At 54.6% G+C, this 20,595-nt stretch overlaps 2 protein-coding genes across 8 annotated transcripts in view; one reads left to right on the forward strand and one right to left on the reverse strand.

Moving 5' to 3' along the window:
- The window catches only part of OTOF (otoferlin), a 97,430-nt gene extending 87,038 nt beyond the window's left edge, over window positions 1-10,392 (forward strand). For 2 of the 5 annotated variants that reach the window (XM_070512423.1, XM_070512421.1), the window contains exons 33-47: window positions 784-850; window positions 1,730-1,866; window positions 1,991-2,125; window positions 2,522-2,659; window positions 2,971-3,098; window positions 3,197-3,367; window positions 3,908-4,068; window positions 4,791-4,933; window positions 5,312-5,400; window positions 7,134-7,232; window positions 7,385-7,626; window positions 7,770-7,948; window positions 8,055-8,155; window positions 8,620-8,822; window positions 10,212-10,384. In XM_070512423.1, coding sequence (XP_070368524.1) covers window positions 784-850; window positions 1,730-1,866; window positions 1,991-2,125; window positions 2,522-2,659; window positions 2,971-3,098; window positions 3,197-3,367; window positions 3,908-4,068; window positions 4,791-4,933; window positions 5,312-5,400; window positions 7,134-7,232; window positions 7,385-7,626; window positions 7,770-7,948; window positions 8,055-8,155; window positions 8,620-8,822; window positions 10,212-10,384 — 2,166 coding nt within the window. Of the gene's footprint in view, window positions 1-783; window positions 851-1,729; window positions 1,867-1,990; window positions 2,126-2,521; window positions 2,660-2,970; window positions 3,099-3,196; window positions 3,368-3,907; window positions 4,069-4,790; window positions 4,934-5,311; window positions 5,401-7,133; window positions 7,233-7,384; window positions 7,627-7,769; window positions 7,949-8,054; window positions 8,156-8,619; window positions 8,823-10,211 lie in introns of all 5 variants that reach the window. The other 3 variants (XM_044772095.2, XM_044772093.2, XM_070512422.1) reach the window with 2 other exon arrangements.
- Window positions 10,393-11,741: 1,349 nt separating this feature from the next.
- The window catches only part of DRC1 (dynein regulatory complex subunit 1), a 41,542-nt gene continuing 32,688 nt past the window's right edge, over window positions 11,742-20,595 (reverse strand). For 2 of the 3 annotated variants that reach the window (XM_044772099.2, XM_014843535.2), the window contains 7 exons: window positions 18,810-18,952; window positions 17,483-17,572; window positions 16,867-16,953; window positions 14,858-15,042; window positions 13,622-13,765; window positions 13,176-13,278; window positions 11,742-11,996 (listed from right to left, as the gene is read on the reverse strand). In XM_044772099.2, coding sequence (XP_044628034.1) covers window positions 11,940-11,996; window positions 13,176-13,278; window positions 13,622-13,765; window positions 14,858-15,042; window positions 16,867-16,953; window positions 17,483-17,572; window positions 18,810-18,952 — 809 coding nt within the window. In that variant the 3' untranslated portion in view covers window positions 11,742-11,939. The remainder of the gene's footprint in view (window positions 11,997-13,175; window positions 13,279-13,621; window positions 13,766-14,857; window positions 15,043-16,866; window positions 16,954-17,482; window positions 17,573-18,809; window positions 18,953-20,595) is intronic. The other variant, XM_044772097.2, reaches the window with a different exon arrangement.

Below are 20,595 nucleotides of genomic sequence, written 5' to 3' on the forward strand. Positions count from 1 at the left end.
TGACAGGGACTAAGACCCTGCCATCTCGGTACTGGTATCTGTATGGTTAGAAGCTCGCTGTCTTGTCCTAATACCTGTGCACAGAAAGGCGTAAAGAGAAGAAGAGGAGGTGTATTCCTTTCCTTTTAAGGGCCCAACCCAGAAGTTGCACATATCACTGTGTTCATGTTGGCCAGAATCTAGTCCCTGTAACCACATTTAGCTGCAAGGGAGGCTGAGAAATATAATCTTTAGCCAGGTGGCTGTGAGCCCAGCAAAACTTCTAAAGATCAGGAGAACAGATAATTGAGGGACACCTCATTGTATCTTCTCCCACCATCAGCCCCTGGATTCAGGTTGACCAGGCTGGAGCTCCATGCCTGTCGTCTCCTTGTCTCTACTCCTGTAATTCGCACTGGCTGCCACCAGACGGCACCTTGGTTCAAACCTGGTGATTGCGTTTCCTGTAGGTGGGGTGTACTGAGTGATAGAAAATAAAGCACAGTTTCTTACTCAGTTATACTTTTCTACGTTAAAAACAAAATACCACCAAGAAGCAACATTGAAGGACACTATCTGTCTTAAATAATACACAAAAGAATCATAAACTCCTAAGTACGGCTAGTTATATTATACACGGCATAAACTTTTTTCAGCCCACTTAAGCAGAGCGCATGCTGGGTTTGAAACCTGGTATAAGAAAGAGTTTATGCTTCTCGGCATTTAAGGCTAGTCTGAGACCACAGGTCAACAGCCCCTCACCAGGAAGGCCACCTTCCCTCCTCTCACCTGATCTTTTGGCAGCAACTTCGACAGCAGGAGGCCTCGGGAATTGACTTGGAGGAGAAGGAGGACATGGACAACACTGACGGTGAGCCCCACAGCCCTGGATCTCTGCGCCCCTCTCCCCACCCCTGGATGGCCCGGCGCCCCTGCCTGCCACACCAGCTGCTTCTTTCTCCCTCCCATGGGCCCTCACGGTGCAGGAGCCAACAGCAGATACCATCAGGCACCCTGGGCACCAGGGAGCAGGACTAGGCCCTTATCTAGAGTGGCTTTTACTCTGACCAGTTCAGCAACCACAGTGACGGACAGACATTTAAAGCCACAGAACATCAGAGCTGGAAGGGATCTCAGAGCTCATCTCATCCAGCATTTTCCAGACCTTTTCTGTGGAACACTATTAATGGGTATTCTGGAGGGTAAAGAGGGTTCTGGGGTCAAATAAGTTAAATAAGTTCTTTGTTGCGGGACTTCTCAGTACCTTTAATATACAGGTCTTACTATAAGTCTCTAAAAGATACAGCATAAAATATTTCCCCAACTTATTTGACCACGATGTACCCTTTCTTCCAAAGTATTCCAAGAATTCCCACACCTGGTGTTCCACTGAATGCAGTTTGGGAAATGCTGATATAGAAAAACCCTCTTAATATTACAGACAAGTAGACTGAGGCCAGAGAGGAAAGTGACCTGGCCCCAGACCTATGTTCCTTCCATGCCCTGCTCTGTCAAAGGGTGTGACAACAGTCTTGGACACATTCCCAGCATGACCTTATTGGTGCCCTGCCCCTGTGTCCGACAGACATGTCAGGGAGTATTGTCTGCCTTTCACAGGTGATACACGGAGTCTTGCAAAGTTAAATTAGCAAAGTAAATTTAGCGGTGGAGCTGGGTCTCCAACCCAGGCCTTCCTGCTCCATCATTTCTGCCCCAAACTGACTAGGCCCCCTTTTATGGTTCTGGCCAGGCCTGAAGGGGCCGATGAAGGGCAAGGAGAAGGCAAAGGCAGCGAAGGAGGAGAAGAAGAAGAGGATCCAGAGCCCGGGCCCCGGCCAGGCGTCCGAGGCCCCTGAGAAGAAGAAACCCAAGATCGATGAGCTTAAGGTGAGGGTCTGGGAGCGGACCCCACCAGGGGTGTGGGCTCACAGCTGGGCTGGGAGGTGGCAGGTGGGCCAAGACAGAGGCCGGTGGACAGTCCTCGTCCCCCTGACGGCCCGACCCGGCTCAGGTGTACCCCAAGGAGCTGGAGTCTGAGTTCGACAACTTTGAGGACTGGCTGCACACCTTCAACCTGCTGCGGGGCAAGACCGGGGATGACGAGGACGGCTCCACCGAAGAGGAGCGCATCGTGGGCCGCTTCAAGGTCTGGAGAGGAGCGCAGGCCCAGCCCCTAAGCCCCAGGCCCTGAGCCCTGAGCACCCCTGCTCCCACCGCACCGGCTCTCCTCCTCACCCCCAAGCCCAGGGCTGACACTCAGGGTAGCTGTCAGCCATGCTGGTTGGTGAAAGATGAAATACTTCCATGCTGGCTCATAAACAGCATCTGTCCTGAGCCCCTGCCCCAGTTGCCTCTCCCACCCCCGCCACTGCCATGGCCACTCCCTCCAGAAGCTCTGATGCCTCGCATGATCCAGCAACTACAGGGTTAAGGCCCTGCCACAGCAGGATGCAGAGACCCCAGTGCTGTTGGCTGATTTGAATGCCACCCCTGCCTGTGCCTGTGGGAACCTGCACCCTGATCCATACTTGCCTCGTCCCAGGGCTCCCTCTGCGTGTACAAGGTGCCACTCCCAGAGGATGTGTCCCGGGAAGCCGGCTACGACCCCAGCTATGGCATGTTCCAGGGCATCCCCAGCAATGACCCCATCAACGTGCTGGTCCGCATCTATGTGGTCCGGGTGAGACCCCCTTGCATCCCCCGAGTTTCCCAGTCCTCCCGCCCAGGAGCAGCTGAAGCAGCTGCAAACTGACAGCCCCTGGCTGGGAGGCACCAGGGAGGTCATCTGCTCTAGTTCCCTCCTTTTATAGAGGAGGAAGCCCAGGCCCAGAGAGGGGCAGTGACTTGCCCAGGGTCACACAGTAAGTCTCCTCCCTCTGGGCCAGTGCTCCTGCCTTTCACCATCGTGGGACCATCAGGGAGGTGGTGAGGGCACTGGAAGGTGAGGAGGGTGTGGGGAACCCGCTCAGGAGCACCCCTCCCCCATGTCAGGCCACCGACCTGCACCCCGCAGACATCAATGGCAAAGCCGACCCCTACATTGCCATCCGGCTAGGCAAGACTGACATCCGCGACAAGGAGAACTACATCTCCAAGCAGCTCAACCCTGTCTTTGGGAAGTAAGGCCTCCTGGCGCCCCCGCCCCTGCCCTGTCTTCCCCTGCCCAGCCCACCTCCCACTCCACCTTCAACCCTTCTCCCAACCCCCATCCCGCCAGGTCCTTTGACGTCGAGGCCTCCTTCCCCATGGAATCCATGCTAACGGTCGCCGTGTATGACTGGGATCTGGTCGGCACCGACGACCTCATTGGGGAAACCAAGATCGACCTGGAGAACCGCTTCTACAGCAAGCACCGCGCCACCTGTGGCATCGCCCAGACCTACTCCACGTGCGTGGGGCGGGGCACGCACATGGGCCTTCAAGGGCCTGGACTGCAGATTCCAAGACGAGGAGAGAGCTGAGGGGTCGCAGGACAGAGGAGGCAGACAAGGAGAGAAAAGTGGGCTGGCAGGAGGGGCAGCACTGTGCACGAGGAAGAGTCCACTGGGGATCTAACGGGCCTGTGCCACAGATAGGCTGTGTGACCCTGGGCAAGCCCCTTAACCTCTCTGGTTATCAGTTTCCTCAAGGCAGTCTTTGAGGTTCTAGAGGAGTGGGCACAGTGCAGGGAGAGTGGAATGCAGAGCGCGCTGCTTTGGGGAGGCTGGATGCTCATCCTTGGGACACTGGGTACGTGGGGCCAGAGCCTGGGACCTGAGGCATCAGCCTCCAGCAGCCCTAGTGTCTCAGCTGAGCTTGGAGCCCAGGGCGGGGCCCTCTTGCTGACCCAGGGTGATAGGCAACTTAAGAGAACTGTCAGAACCAGTTGTCACCTGGGGATGGCCCAGCCCCACCTGAGCCCACCAAGCCTGTCTGTCCCCTCCCACAGACATGGCTACAATATCTGGCGGGACCCCATGAAGCCCAGCCAGATCCTGACCCGCCTCTGCAAGGAGGGCAAAGTAGATGGCCCCCACTTTGGGCCCCCCGGGAGAGTGAAGGTGTCCAACCGCGTCTTCACTGGGCCCTCCGAGATCGAGGACGAGAATGGTAAAGGGGCGCTGGATGTGGCCATGGGGTGTTAGAGGCCAAGGAGGGACCCCCATGTCCCCGCAGTGGGACCTCGAGGCCCAGCCTGGCGTCTCCTTAGACCCTCTGCTCATCAGCCCCGAGTCCCACTCCTGTCTGCCGAGCCTCTGCCCTTCACCTCCTGCTACAGGGCACTGACCCACTTGCTGCCTTCTTTCTCCCTCTCAGCATCCCTGTGGGGTAGGGAGAGTCTCCCCATCCTGCAGATGAGGAAACTGAGACCTAAAGGGTTGGAGTGTCTTCCCCAAGGTCACATGACTCTTAAGAGCAGAGCGAGGTCGTGGGCCCAGGTCCTTCTGGCTCTAAGCCCTATGCTCTCCCCACTCCTTCACTCATGTGGCGCTTCCCAGAGAATCGGGAGGTATCTGTGCTGACCACCTTCAGGGTGCTGGGGCAGGAAGTGGATTCTTCCCCTCCCAGAGCTCACAGCCCAGCAGGATTCTCTGGTCAAGTCCCCCAGGCAGAGGAATCCCAAGGACACAGACCTCTCTGGGCCCTATGGGGCAGCTGAGAGCTTGGGCAAGCCACTTCTCTCTGTGTGCCTCAGTTTCCCCAACAGTAAAACGGAGATGGGCAGATGGGCGATGGCTCAGGGCCCTCTTTGTGCCCCTGAGTCCCCAGCCCAGCACAGGTCTCTTGTCCTGCTGAGCCCGTGTGTGCGACTGACCCGCTGGAACCCACAGGTCAGAGGAAGCCCACAGAAGAGCACGTGGCGCTGTCCGCCCTGAGGCACTGGGAGGACATCCCCCGCGTGGGCTGCCGCCTGGTGCCGGAACATGTGGAGACACGGCCGCTGCTTAACCCTGACAAGCCAGGCATCGAGCAGGTGACGCTTGCTCGCCTGGTCCGGATCTGAGGTCCTTTGGTATTTGGAATCGGGGAGTCCCAACCTGAGTCCGTAAGAACGGATCCTCATGCTATTCTCTGCATTCCCCAGAGCCTGGGGGCACCTCCCCACCAAGGCCCTTCACGGTAACTCAGTGGCACGGGTCTTTCCTTTGAGTGAGAATGTGGAGACCTGGGGTGTCTCCCTCAGAAGCTGTGATTGGCTATTGATGATGTCATAGGAATTCCTGGCGTTCAAGGATGGAAACTGATGAAATGGGTCCTGAGACAGCAAAGGTTGGGAGGGAGAGGAGAGGTGGCCGTCCTGGGCAGACGGGAGAAGTCTGTGGGGAGGTCTGCCATGCCCCCTCTTCCTCAGGGTCGCCTGGAGCTGTGGGTGGACATGTTCCCCATGGACATGCCAGCCCCCGGGACGCCTCTGGACATCTCTCCCCGGAAACCCAAGAAGTGAGCTGCTCAGGCCCAGGACCACTCCCTCCCTCCCCGCACCCCTCCCACCTCCCCCGTGGCCCCAGGAATGGTCAGTTGGCATTCCCTGGGCACCTCATGTGGCCTTGTGGGGGGAACAGACCAACCCATCAAGAGAGTTGTGGGGCCTGCCCCGGATGGGTCCCCTTTGCTGAGGCAGGGGCCACACCCCCGTCTGTGTACGGTCGTTGAGGGCAATGAGAACACGCCAGCATCCTCCAGTGGACTCTCAGCCTCACCGCTGCTCTCCTGCACACGCCCATGCACACACATGGCGCTACCATGGGTTCCCACACACGTCCACACATACACTTGCACACAAGACACAGAACCCCTGAGAGTCTGCTCCGCTCTCTGACAGTCCCCACTCCAGGCTGTCATGAAGCTCGACCACGTTTTATTTCAAGAACCTGCTGATGAGATGAGCAGGAGTGAGTGCCCAGAAGAGGCAGGAGCATGGTAGAGTGGAAAGAGCACTGGACCAGGAGCCAAGCCACCTGCCCCTGCTAGTTGACCCCGGCCAGGTCGCTTTGCCTCCCTAGTCCTCAGTTTTCCCATCTGTAAAGTGGCAGGATGGAGTCACTGCCAGCTCTGACACCCTCAGTGCCTAGAATCAGGACCAGCTTCATGGGTGCGTGGATTCACACAGCGTCCCATGTTTATTTCATGATGGCAATCTTGAAATTCTTAATGATTTTTTTTTTGAGGAAGATTAGCCTTGGGCTAACATCTGCCACCAATCCTCCTATTTTTGCTGAGAAAGACTGGCCCTGAGCTAACATCCGTTCCCATCTTCCTCTATTCTATATGTGGGATGCCTGCCACAGCATGGCTTAAAAAGTGATGTGTAGGTCTGCAGCTGGGATCCAAACCAGCAAACCCCGGGCCGCTGAAACGGAACATGCGAACTTAACCGCTGCACCCCCAGGCCAGCCCCTTGAAATTCTTAATGATTTTTTAACAAGGAGCCCTGCTTTCCCTTTATGCCCTGGGCCCACAAATCACGCAGCCAATTCTGCCTGGAATAGCCTCCCGGTCTGAGGCCGTGCATGTGCTGTTCCAGAGCCTGCCACTTGGGGACACCCCAACCCAGGTGTCACTTGTCCAGGGCGTTAACTCCAGTGAGGCCCACACTCCCATTTTTAGTGGATGACTCAACCTCACTCCTAATGGTTGAAATGTAACTACTTCATTTATAATGACAATTACACTTGGAGGAGAAAATCCTCTTTGGGGTCAAGGACATAAAGGAAACCAAATTCCCTGGGTGTCCGCTGCCGGCTGCTGGGTAAACTTCACTTGGAACTGCCGTGGAGCTTCTGGTCTCTGCAGACAGGGGAAGTTGCTCCTGACTCTCTGGGCCCCGCTTCAGCCACCCCCCAGCAGCCGGCCCCTGCCCCTCCCTGCCCTGAGGCCGCCTCCCTGTCCAGGAGTGTGCTGGGGGTCCTGGCTGTCCACCAGACAGGCTTCCCCCAGGGCTCGCCTCACAACAGCCATGCTGGCTGGCTGACCTTCTCTCGCTCACCAGGGGCCCCAACTTCTCCCCATCCCCTCAGCATCTCCCCACATCTGCTCTCGCAGCCCCAGCCTGGCCCAGCCCTGAGTCCCCAAGACTACTGGTCATCTCATCTCCAGCCCCCTGCCCCATCCTAGACCCAAGACCCTGGGGAAACCCCACCCCCAGGCAGGTGATCAGCCTCTACCCTGCCCAGGTACGAGCTGCGGGTCATCGTGTGGAACACGGATGAAGTGGTCCTGGAGGACGATGACTTCTTCACTGGGGAGAAGTCCAGTGACATTTTTGTGCGGGGGTCAGTGAGAGGCCCCCTGGCTGGGAGGGAGCTGAGCTGGGGAGCCACCTTCCTGGAAGGCAGGAGAGGAGGGAGAGGACAAGGGGAGCTGTGGGGTGGGGAGAGGCCCCTCTGGGTGTGGCCGCAGGTCTGGAGCGGGTGGCATCCCGCAGGTGGCTGAAGGGCCAGCAGGAGGACAAGCAGGACACAGACGTCCACTACCACTCCCTCACTGGCGAGGGCAACTTCAACTGGCGCTACCTGTTCCCCTTCGACTACCTGGCTGCCGAGGAAAAGATTGTCATCTCCAAGAAGGAGTCCATGTTCTCCTGGGACGAAACCGAATACAAGATCCCAGCACGGCTCACCCTGCAGATCTGGGATGCCGACCATTTCTCCGCGGACGACTTCCTGGGTGCAGGGCCAGGCTGGGCGGGGGGGACTGGGACCCAAAATGGAGGGGATAAGGCAGGGGGCGGTAAGGACAGGTGAGCCCACCCCAGGTGAGTGAGGCATGGGGTCAGTCTGACCCGATCTCTGACTCTGAGGTTGCCACAGGGGCCATCGAGCTGGACCTGAACCGGTTCCCACGGGGTGCAAAGACCGCCAAGCAGTGCACCATGGAGATGGCCACGGGGGAGGTGGACGTACCCCTGGTTTCCATCTTCAAGCAGAAGCGCGTCAAAGGCTGGTGGCCCCTCCTGGCTCGAAATGAGAATGACGAGTTTGAGCTCACGGTGGGCACCAGCTCTGCTCAGGCAGAGGGCAGGGCTGGGCCAGGCTGGAGTGCCGATTGCCTGGCACCTGGCCCGGGCTCTGGGCCCAATCTGTCCCTCTCTGCAGGGCAAGGTGGAGGCGGAGTTGCATCTACTCACTGCTGAGGAGGCGGAGAAGAATCCTGTTGGCCTGGCCCGCAATGAACCTGACCCCCTAGAGAAACCCAAGTGAGTGCCCTGCCTGTCAGGCCACCCTGCCGCGCTGGCCCCTGGTGGCCCTGGAACAGGAAAGAGGACCAGAACCTTCTGGTCTTCTTGCCCCTGCTCTGCAGGCACCTCTGCCCTCTCTGTCCCTCTCTGGGCCACAGCCTCATTGTTCCTCTCCTTCCCTGCGGAATCCACCAGCTCCTTCTGAACCAGAGCAGGGGCTGTCCGTCCTGGGAAGCAGCGCCCCTCGCAGGGAAGGCCACACTTAGCAGAGTCAAGTGCTCTTCCTAGCTTCAGTCAAAGGCAAACAGCTGCAGTGGTGGAATTTGGGGCCCCAGGCAGCCTTGATGGCTGTGGAGGTGGCGGGAACTACGCACACTCAGCCCAGGGTCAGGCCCCTCCTGGCTGGGGCCCCTCGCCGTGCCCTGAGCCCTCACTCCCTGTGTCCTTTCTCCGTGCCCCCTCCGCTCCTCTTGCTGCTCCAGCCGGCCCAACACAAGCTTCATCTGGTTCTTGAACCCTCTCAAGTCTGCCTGCTACTTCTTGTGGCACACATATCGCTGGCTGCTCCTCAAACTGCTGCCGCTCGCGCTTCTGCTTCTCCGCCTCGCCCTTTTCCTCTACTCTGTGCCTGGCTACCTGGCCAAGAAGATCCTGGGGGCCCGAGCCCGGCATCCTCCTGGGTCTGGTACTCCTCCCTTCTTCCTCTGGAGCTAGGGCTCATGAGCTGGGCAGCATGCAGAACACACACGTGCACATGCACAAGTGCACGCACACATGCATACACACGCATATGCACACACAGACACAGCCAACCTTCAAGCTTTCAAATAGTTCCGCAGACTCAGAACTGGAAGTGACTATTTTGCACGTTTACGTATTAGGCCAGAGAGGTGAAGTAGCTTGCCCAAGGTCACCTAGCAAATTAGGGTAGAGCTAGGACTCAGCCTGGGTTTCCCAATTGCCGATCCAGTGTTCTTCGCACTATACCACCTCCTCGCCCAGCGACATTCCTGACAGACTCCACCCTGGTCCCGCTGGCAGAAAGAAGTTGAGCTCTGGACAGGGAGAGGGGAAAGGGTTTGCCTAGGATTAGCCAGTGAGTCCTGCATAGTTTCTACCAGCATCCACCTGGCGACCAGAGCCGCTGTCCGCCCTACAGAATGGTCAGCAGCTCCACCCGATGTCAACGGCTCAGGAGCCAGCCTTTGCTGAGCACGCTCCGCGCCAGGCAGTGCTGGGGGCGTCGCCTGTCACTGCCTCCCTTCAGCCCTTACCAACCCCGGAGGCGGGGTCCACTGTCAACCCCATTGTGTCAGTGAGGAAACTGAGGCTCACAGAGGTGCCCCACTTGCCTGTCCCAGCCTGGATTGGAAACCAGGTGCCCTGAGCCCACACCCCCGCTCCGCAGTGTCCTCCAGGAGTTGGCGGGGCAGGAATTTGAAAAAGCATATTCAATACTTTGATTTTTCTATCTTGACATTTCATAAAACCTGTTGTTTTTGGAACACAAACAACAGAATATAAACCTCAACATGCACTTCTTGGCCAGGAGGCCGTGCAGAAGGTAGAGTAGCGATGGCAGCCTGGCAGTGGGCCGGTGGGTGAGGGTGACAGGGCTCCTCAGACCCCTGGCAGGGCCTGGTGCAGACAGAAGCTTCTGTTCATGGGAAAGGCGGGGAGGTGAGGGGTGCTGATCTCACGGAGAGCGAGCAGGGGCAATGGACCACGTTGCTAAACTGCGAAAGCTGATACTCAGGGCTGCCTGCAGCACGCTGCCTCTTCAGGTGGTGAGCTGCCATCGCTGCAAGCATCCAGGTCGAGGCTGGATGGCTGCCCAATGCCAGAAATGCCATTGAGGCCTTGGGAGGAGGCGGGGGGTGCCAGGGGGTCCTGCAAAGACGACAGGGAATATAAGCAGCAAACCTGATGCTGAGAAGTGGGCTCGAACCCTGCCTCCCGCCCTCATTGCTTCTGGGACCGTGGCTGTGATGGGGCCTCTTGGGGTCTAGAAGGGCTGAAGGGAGGGGGTGCCCTGAGAGCCGCCACTGCCTGACCGAGTCTCCCCCTCCTGCAGCCGGCCCGACACGGCCTTCGTCTGGTTCCTCAACCCCCTCAAGTCCATCAAGTACCTCATCTGCACACGGTACAAGTGGCTCATCATCAAGATCGTGCTGGCGCTGCTGGGGCTGCTCATGCTGGCCCTCTTCCTCTACAGCCTCCCCGGCTACATGGTCAAGAAGCTCCTAGGAGCGTGAAGGCCCCATGGCCTCCCTGCAGCTCCTCTCCTGGGCTTGTGCTTTTCCCCCTCCTTGGCGTGGACGTTCCCGTCTCCCTGGGGAGCCTGAGGAGCCCGGTGTCCACCCTTGGGGCCTCAGGTCCCAGGAGCCTGCCTCCTGGCTGCTGGGGCGCCCATCATCACCACCCCAAGCCTGCTGCTCGCCCTGTCCTGCCTCTCTGGTCCCTGCCTGTGGGTGGGGAATGTGGGAGGGGTTGGGGATCTGCCCCAGCTTGCTGAGGCAACTTCTGCAGGCCCTGGCTCTGAAGAAGCCACCCCACACCCTCCCCCAGGCCTTCTGGCAAGCACTAAAGCTTTAATGAAATTAACTGAGAATCATGTCACGGGCCAGTGCCCAGGGCTTTGAAAAGAAAGAACAAGCAAACAGCATCCCCCTGCCCTTCCCCAGACATCATCTTGTGAGGGCCGCTGACTCCACCGTCATGCTGCAGAAGTAGGCCAGACCCTTCCTGCTAACCCTGCCGTGGCTGCCTCCATCTGGCTCCATGGCCCAGGGCTCCTCCTCCTGCCCGGGCAGTCGCCATGGCCATTGCCCTGCGTGTGGGGTTTATGGCTTCCCAGAGCTTCCTCGGCCGGGCTAGTGCTCACAAGCCTAGACACGGAGCAGTGAGAGCGAACCTCTGGTCCCCCTACCTCCCCAGGCAACCTCTGCCCTCCCCCTGCAGAGCCTGCCCTTTGGTCCCTACAGCTCAGCCAGGAGTTTGTTCTTTGAAGTGCTGCCCTCTGCCTGTGTGAGCTGGGTTTCTCTTTGCTGTTTTTCCTTTCTTGAGTGGTGATTTTTCTCTTAATAAAAGAAATCAAACACTGAGTTGACAAGTCTGCAGTTGGTCAAGTGAGGGGACGGGTGTGGGGGCACAGGGTCAGTGGGCACACTGAGGTTGGCAAACTCAATACCAGCTGGGCCCCTCTGGATGGCCTCATGGTCCAGGGTTCAAGGCGGGCCTAAGGCGGGCCTAAGGCCACCTGCCCAGGCTGCCCACAGAAGGACCCTCATGTCACAGCCCAGGGGGCACACCAGGGTGGACCCAGGGGCCCCAAAACCTCACCAAAGGGGTCCTGCAGGCCCAAGGACAGTCTGAAGGCCTAAGACCCCACAAGAGCCCCAGAGCTCCAGCCTCCATGCATAGAAACCAACCGCCCCCAGAAGCAAGAAGGGGCCCCAAGCCGCTGCCTGGGCCTTGTCTCACAGCAACGTGCCTGTCCTCACACCACGATCTGAGGACGGGAACAAAGTCCCCTCGTGACACAGAGCTGGGGGCAGGGGGCCATGTCACAGCGGACCTGACCTCTTCAGACAGATTCAGCCACAACTTTTTAAAGACTTTAATCATGACTGAGGATACAGGTAACTCCTCTTGTCGCCTTATTTGGACAGGCCCTACAACAGCGGCTCCGGAACATCCAGAGCAGACCCAGGCAGCTCCCAGGTGATGCATGCGCCTCAGGCACCGGCACCGACACCAACACCAGCATCTGCCCTGATCCCGCAGCCTCCGAGGTCTGGCTCTACTTTGCAGGTACCCTGAACACTTGAGTCGGAGGAACCTGCAGTTCTGAGTTTATCTGGAAAAGAAAGAACAAAGGTCATCCTGCTTTCCCCAGGGCCCTCCTTCTCCCTGGCTCTGGGGTCAGGGGCACATGCTGGCTCTCCCACAGGCCTCCAAGCCTCTGCAAGCCTGTCCTCCCCAAATGCTTCCAGATGCCTGGGAAAGCCCCCGTCGGCCTTCCTTCAGAAGACAAGCCCCTGGGCTTCTTGTTTGGTTTCTCTGGCAAGCTAACCTCCAGTAACATTCTCTACCTTCTGCTCTGCCGTTCTCTTAAATGCTCCCCTCTCCTCTTCACCTGCCCATCCCATCCCCAGTCTAGCCCCGCCCTCTCCCCTAAACTCTTATACACAGCAGCATCAAAGGAAGCATGGACCAAACGGTCCCCTAATGTCTGAGACCTGTCACAGGCCAAGAAGCCGTTACGACACTCAGGCTTACCACATCCCCATTCAGGTGTGGCCTGGGCCTGAGACCACACGGGGCCACACACCCCCAGTGCCTGGGCTTGTGGCTGGCCTCACATGCACAGCTGATGATGAAGGACCGACGCTCGGCCCAGTGTGGCACAACCCTCCTGGCCCATGGCCTCGGGACCACATGAAGGACGCTACATCAGCACAGCAGAGCCAGCAACTGTGTTATGAGTGAACTCTTCCCTCTGGAGCAGAGACAATGAGATTTGTCCTCTTTCAGGCCATGAGGAAGCTGCCCCAACTACCAATGGAGTGGGCAGGAGTGGGGGCCAGGCAGTATCTGCCCCATCGGGAGCCTCCTCTAACCACGCCACATCCTACGCCAGACAAGTGGGCTGGCAGAGAGGGAAAGCCCGCACTCTGGGCAAGTTACAAAGTCTCCAAGTTTTGATTCTCCTTTTTGTGAAAGGGGGAGAATAATTACTGCCCTAGGTACCTCACAGACGGGTTGTTGAGACCAAAAAAGAAAAATCCTATGGAAGCGCTCTGGAAGCTGTGGAGCTGTCACTGCTTCCAAGAGTGGGACTGCTTCTAAGAGTGGTCCAACAGCAGCTGGTGCCCCAAACCGTGGGCATCAAAGGGACACTATTACAACCCACATCTCAAAGCTCCCTGGCCTCCGGAGGAAAAGGGCTCCTCATTTCCTAACATCAGCTCCAGTCCCACCGCCTCCCCCGGCCTCCTGAGCACCCCGCCTACCTTGCAGGGTCCCTGTCACCCACCTTGGAATTTAGATACTGTTGCAGCAGCATCTGGAGCTCTGTGTTCTGCTGCTCCAGAGAACTGTTCTCCATCAGCAGCTTGGCCCTCTGCGTCAGAACGAGGCTTCGGGAAGAAACGTAGGTTAGAGGCCCAGTGAATCCTTCATCCTCTACCAAGCAGGGGCCAGGGTCTCTGTGTGTCTGTTGTGGGTGGAGGTGGAAGAGGACCCCAGAAGTCTCAGCCACCAGAGCAACCCTCCTGCCCTGCACGAGCCAGGCTAGTGGGAAAGGGCAGGGAGGACAGGTCCAGACGTGATGTGCCCCTCATCAGGAGTTGCCAAAGGCAGCTCTTCTCCCCAAGAGTTCATGGGACGGGAGGTGGTAAATGCGGCTGCTCCAAGCAGAATCCTTCCCCCGCCTACCCGCCCGGCTCCCTCCTTCTCCTGGGCCAGGACGTCCACACTTACTGGTATTTCTCCAAGGCCGTGTAGAGCGCATCCCAGAGGTTCTGCGTGGCGTCGGGGATAACTGTGGCCAGGGCCTTCCAGTACTCAGAGTCCTCTGAGTCATCACGCACATCCTTCAGCAACTTCACTGGCGCCCGAGAGTCCCTGCAGGTCAAGAGCACTGGTACCACCCTCCCCCCCGGCACCACTCAGGCCCCCAAGCAGTGCCGGTCACCATGTCTGTCCCTCACAGACCTACCGCTTACCCACCTGTCACCTACCCACTCAGCTATACATGTTTATCAACCAGATTATGACGGATCCTCCAAAAGGACACATACTTATCATCAATGTTCCCGATTCTCGGTGTCATTGTCACTTTTGTCATTAGAGTTTCATCCACCCTCTTTCTCTCCATCAGTTTACCTCACTGGCCTTACGGCTCAAACTATGCCCATTTCTTCACTAATGCATTCAAAACAGCTCTCAAAATGGGTGATCTCCTCTCCATCTCTGCTAGGATGGCCTTAATCCAGGACTTCACCCTGACCTGGACAAACCTGACTGCTCTCGTTGCATCCAGCATCACCCCCTCCCTGCCACCAAAGTGATCTTTCTGAAACACAAGTCTAACCACAGCTCCCCCACCGCCTCAGGTCCCTTTCTGGCTCCGGCCCACTGCAGGGTAACGACAAAAATCTCGGGCACGTTGGGCAAGGCTCTCCATGATCTGGAGATCACCGCTCCCACTTCCCAGACCCCTGACACTAACCATCCCTCTCTGTCATGATTCTTGAACACACCAGGCCTTTCCCCGGGTTGTCACATCGTGAAATGCCCTCTGCCCCACTTTATCCACTTAAGAAAACCCAGTTCTGGTGCCATCTCCTCCTAAAGCTTTATCTGACATGCCAGTTGGAGTCAACCACTTCTGCCTCTGAGCAACGTGACACCTTGTATGTGCTCTGACCACTGTTCTGACCACAAGGAGGTATCTCTCAGGGGCCTACACATAGCAGACCCCAGTACTTGTTTGTTGATTGAATGAATGAGGAATGAAAAAATGCAAATCACTTCTACACCCCCTTTCTTTCAAGATAATGTCCAATGACTCCTCTCGCCCTCCCTTTAGATATCCCTTTCCTCACCCCTCAAGATCTTGCTCAGTAGCCTCTTTTCCACTCACTAGCACCTGCTTGGCCCCATCCCATGCAGCTTCCCCAGTGCTCAGGCAAGCCCTCCAGCACCACAGCCCACCTAGGCTTCTTCAGACCCATGACAAAGGCCTCCAGAATCTTGAGGACATCATTGGGGTGGATGAGCCCGGGAGAGGGGGGGGTCTCCTTCTCTTCCAGCTCCCCTTCCACAAGGCTTTCCTGCTTCCCTCCCTCAACATCTGCCTGCTCTGCTGGCTCCAGCGCTGACATCAGGCTTGCTTGCTCCTGTAGTGGGTGACAGAGATTCCAGGGTTGATCTGAAGAGAGGTGCAAGGGCAGGAACTACGGGTTGGGGGTACACGGGCGTGAGCATATGAAGACAGACAGGAAGAGACAAAAATGGAGGAAAGTTCCCAGAAAGCTCCCAAAGTTACAGAAAAGATGCAGAGAGAGACATTTACACAAGAAAAGAAATTGTGAGAGGACAGAGTGGAAGAGAAAGGGGAATGACCAGGGACAGGCATATGGGGCTTCAAAACAATGACAATGTCCTGTTTCTAAATAGGGGCTCCCAGGTGTTCATTTTATTAATCTTCATAAAACCTACATGATATATATATATATCCATTTGAATCATAATACAAATTAAATTCTATTCTAATTTTTAAATTCAAAAGCATCTTCCTCCTACTCTTATCTCACAGCTCATTCAGTTTACTTCCCACAGGCAAACCAATGTCATCAGTTTCTTATATATCCTCCCAAATACTATGTCCATAGAGCAAAGATACTTTCCTCCCTATTTTTGTGTGATGCTACACTACGCACACAGTTCTGCACTTTGCTTTTTTCACATACCAATAAACCTCAGAGATCTTTTCACATAAATACATTAAAAACTTCTTTGTTCCTTTTTCACAGTTGCATAGTATTCCATGGTGTAGATGCACCATATATTATTTAGTCACTTTCTTAATGATGGAAATTTAGATTATTTCCAATCTTCTGTCACTTCAAACAGTGCTGCAATGGATAAGCTACAGTAAACACAGCATTTCAAATGTAGGGCTGTACATCTATAGAATAAAATCCTAGAAGAGGAATTGCAAGGCAAAGTGCATACAGTTTTGTAATTGATACCACCCAACTGCCATCCATGGAGGCCACAACAATTTACACTCCCACCAGCAACTTACACAACTCCCACAAGTGTGCCTGTTTCCCACCCCTCAGCCATCACTATGCACTATCAGGCTTTCAGATTTTTGCCAACCTGACAGGTGAAAATGGAATTTGGGCAGTTTTAATTTGCATCTCTCTTATTACAAGAAAGCCTGATTATCTTTTCATATGTTTAGAAGTTATTTCTATTGCCTCTTCTAGGAGGTGTTTGTTCATATTCCTTGTCTTTGCCATTGAGTTGTTGACCTTTTTCTTATTGGTTTATGGAGGTTCATTACATATTAAGGAAATAGCCCTTACCTGTGATATGAGTTAAAAATATTGTCCCCCAGCTTGTCATCCTTATCTTAACTTTGCTAATAGTGATTTTCACCGTACTGAACTTTTTTTAACATGGTCAAATATATCTTTTTTTTTCCTTTATGGCTTCTGAGTTTTGTTCACTCAGCCAACTCCTTTTGGAAGCATATCAGGGATCTCACCCTGAGGTTAGTAAACTAAAAAGAACTTTTTAAATTGAAGTTTTTAATTTTTGAATTAAAATGTTATAATATTCTTAACATGATGACTGCTTCAGAAGAGCCAATCAAGGTAAGTATTAGAAATGGGCCCTGCTTTGCAGGAAAGTGCTGCGGATCAAAACATGCAGCATTGGTGGGCCCAGGTCTCACGGTGGCTGAGGCCTGGTTGTGAGGGAGGCCCAGGAAAAGACCCCTGGGGCCCCAGTCTGAGAACAGCATCTGAGCCCCAACCATTCTTCCCTTTGTAAACAGAAAAAGTAACAATAATAAGGAAAATGCTAAGTTAGTTATCCCTGACATAAAACCCTCACTCTTTCTCCAGAAGGATTATTCAAAGGCAGCACTGCCCTCTGGGGCCCTCCAGGAGAATTTTAAATGCTCTCTTTCTGATTGCACTTCGCCTTACCTGACTGGAGAGTGAATGATGAGCTTGGTATTTGAGGAAGAAGTTCACCAGTTTATACAAGTCATCCTCACTTTCAATTCCAATGGCCTGAGGCAGAAACAGAAGGACTGCTCAAATGTCACATCCAGGGAATCAACAGACCCTCACTCCTAAGAGCAGGGGGCTTGGCTTGCTCCCCTCAACACCCCGACACCTGCCATGGCCCAGAGCGGAGGGGGTTCAACGCTGGGAAGGGCAGTGAGATTGGGACCCACATCAGAACAGAGAAAGGATGCTGAGTTGGGACCAGCTGCACCAGTCAGGTCTTGTGGGCAGGAAAACACGAAAGGGAGCTGAACACACATCTGAGTTTAGGGGTGTAGGGGAGAACCTACGGTCTGAGGGCTGGGCCACGAGAGCGAGAAGCTGGTAGAGCAAGGGTCAGGGTGGGACACATTTAAATGACTCTGAGGCCAATGTCTTGCATGAGAGTAAGTGAAGGGAAGGATGTGATGGTGAGAGAGGCCCCAGGAGATCCGCATCTACTCCCAGGGCTGAGGCCATGGTGGAAGAACACAGGGGGACTGTCTTAGAATGAGGTCCCCAGCCCCTGTCCACTCAGCCCAGTGGGACTCACTGAGAAGATGGCGTCCAGCCTCAGCATATAGCGTTCGGTCTTCTCCAGGGGGAGGAGAAGTCTCAGCAGCTTGCTGTCTATGAGGAAACCCTGAGAGAAGGAAGACGTCATTTCCGGTCAGAGACGGGTTTCAGGAACAAGTCGTAGGGTCTGCAGCCTCCTTCTGTGTAACTAGCCAGGGAGGACTCCACAGAGCAGAAGCCCCAAGGATGAGACTTCGGGCAGTGGGGACCCCAGCGGAGGGCCTTCTTAAGATGCCTAAGGGATGAAGCCAGTGCCCATCATGGATTTAGTTCCTCCACCTCAGAAGGGTGCTGACTCACTTCACCCACCAGCCACTGGGCAAACAGCTGAGCTCCCACAGCTGTCCAAACCTGACCCAGTCAGACTCCCACCCGCCCAGTGTCCCTTCACTCACATGCTAGTCCCCAGATACCTACAGAACACCTAGTAGGCATTGCACTGGACGAGAGGAAGGCAGGAAGGGAGAGGGACACAGCATATCAGAACACAGCGCACATGAAGTGGGGAGTGGAGAGAAGACCGGGTGCCCGGTGCCAGCTCTGAGCTGGGGACACCTGAGGGAGGGCTCCATGGAAAGGCGGCCACTGGCAGCAAGTCCGCAAACAGAAAGGGGAGCACCTGCCAGCAGCCTCCTTCAGAAAGAGCTGCCCTTAGTGGCAGGAGGCAGCCCTGGGCCAAAGAAAACTGTCCCAAGGTCACTGGAGGCTGCCAGGTCTTGCTCCAGCTCTTTTGCCCATCTTAGAACTATAACATCTAAATAAACACCCATCACATTTGGCAACACCTCGAATTCTGCTAAGCCAGCTCCAACACAGCCTTTACACTAAGTCTAGTGGTTTTCGTGAATATCCAGTGCAGATAGCCAAAGCCCAACACAGCCAGACTAACTGCAAACTGAGATTCCAGAGAAGGGCCAGGTCGGTTGTGGCCACACCACTTGGCAGGTGGGTTCATGGAGGCAAGACTGATGCCCCATCTCTCAAACAACGAGCATTTTCTAAAAATTAGCAGGAGCCTGTCGGCAGCCCTGAACCATGCCTTGCTGACCCGCTAAGGGAGGACCCACTGGGCAGAGGGGCCAACTCTGAGGCATAGCCTCTCTGTGAAGTGCCCCTCGAAGTCCAGGGGCCAGCCTCCAGCTCTGTTCCCGAGGGCCGATCCACTCCTGCCTCCAGGCCCCATCTGGCCTGGCCAGAGTCATCAGAAGCAGCAGACAAGAGGCAACAACGGAAAGTCGGCAAAGCAGAAAGTCGGCAAAGCCACCCCCGGGAGGCCCTCTGCCACAGCCCCGGCCCCGCCTCACCGACTCGTCACAGAGAAGCATCAGGATCTTCCTAGTAGTCTTTGCTGAAACCTTCTTTGGCAGGTCGAGGTAAGACTCCGGTTCCGAGGCGCCCTCTTCTGCCCCCTCCTCTTCTGCCCTCCCATCTTCTGCGCCCCCCTCTTCTGCCGATGCGGCACAGAGAGAAGAGAGAGGGAAAGAAAAAGAAGATCATTTCTTGGCCTTGCTGACTTTCAGAACCAGTCAACTGGCTTTCCCTGAGAACATTTACCTCTTAAAAAGCCTTCTTAAGGCACTATCAAGTTTCTCCAGCTGAAGAAAGCCCATTTTGAGGGGAAAAAAGGGAGCCTGGGGGTCAGAATAAGAGACTCTCTGGAGAAGTCTGCCATTCTCAGCCAAGCTATAATGCCTCACTTTACCAAATTTCATCTACCTGGAAACATCATACTCAACATCCAGCCACGACAAGGAAGTGGGCGGCGGGGGATGAACCTATTTATTCTTATTCTAGAGAGAAATCAGGCGCATCTGCCATGTGGTTTCGAAACCTGCAGTGGACCAGAAGCAGCCAACTCACAGGCAGGAGCGGCGGCGCCCCACAAAAGAATACTGCCCACAAGAGCTGACGGCTGACGGCAGGAGTCAAAAACCTTCTCAATGAAAATTAAAAATTAGAAAATGTCTTAGAATATACATTCCTCATCTGAAAACAGGAATAAAAATCATTGGACCCTCCAGGTTTTACTGGTTGTCAAAAGGTACACTGAGATAACATATATGAAAAGGTTTTGAAAAGTACAAGAAATCAAATTGCTGGTGGGGCTGCAAAGTGGTACCATTCCTGTGGAGCGACATCCAGCGAAATCACAGAGCATTGAGCCTTTGACCCAGCAATCCATCTCCCAGGATCTGTCCCAACAATTCACCAGCAAAACATGAAAACACAAATGCACAAAGCTATTTGTTGCAGCGCTGTTTGTAATAGCAAAAAAAACCAAAAAACAAAAAACTGGAAATATCCCAAATGACCATCAACAGAGGACTGTGAATCAATCAGACACAGCCACATAAGAGGGTACCAGATAAAAAGGAATGAAGAATATTGCTTCTTACTACTATAGCTTGATCTCCAGGATATATAGTAAATGAAAAAAGCAGGTGGAGGAAAGCATATGCTCTCATTTACCTAAAAAAAACGGATTTACACAAATATATACACACATTTGTTTACAATTTTAAAAAGCAATGAAAGGACAAACTATAAATGTTTAAATAGTTCCCTCTAGCAGAAGGGCGAAATAGGGCAGAGAGGAGAAAAGCCACACTTCTTTGAGTCTACTGCCTTGTTTTTGTACATTTGACTTGGGAAGCATGTAAATATTTTACATAACTATTAAACAAAATTAAATTGTGAAAAGTAATCCCTAACAATCAAAAATAAAACGAAAAGACCTAAATGTGTTGTCAGTTGGTGACAAAAGCGCATAGAAACTATTCCGAGTAACCCTAAAACAGCAGTCTGTCTGCACATCCCTAGTGGGACACACCCTAAGAACAAAAAGAACTCTGGGAAAGTTTAAACTCGCTTAGTAATCATTCGTTAGTGGCAGGGTTGGTGTTCCACGCTGAGACCATTCCATGGTAGCTTAGGAAGAGCAATGAGTAACTATTTTGGAGTCACTGAGTACCAGGATTTCCAACTCAGGAGCGAGGAGACACGCTTTGAGAAGGTTAAGTAAAAATCCTGACATCCTGATGATTAGGAACTATTAGGATGAACACATGATTTGTTTTATCTTGAATACAT

This window comes from Equus asinus, chromosome 6 (genome assembly GCF_041296235.1).
Source record: "Equus asinus isolate D_3611 breed Donkey chromosome 6, EquAss-T2T_v2, whole genome shotgun sequence".
NCBI lineage: Eukaryota > Metazoa > Chordata > Mammalia > Perissodactyla > Equidae > Equus > Equus asinus.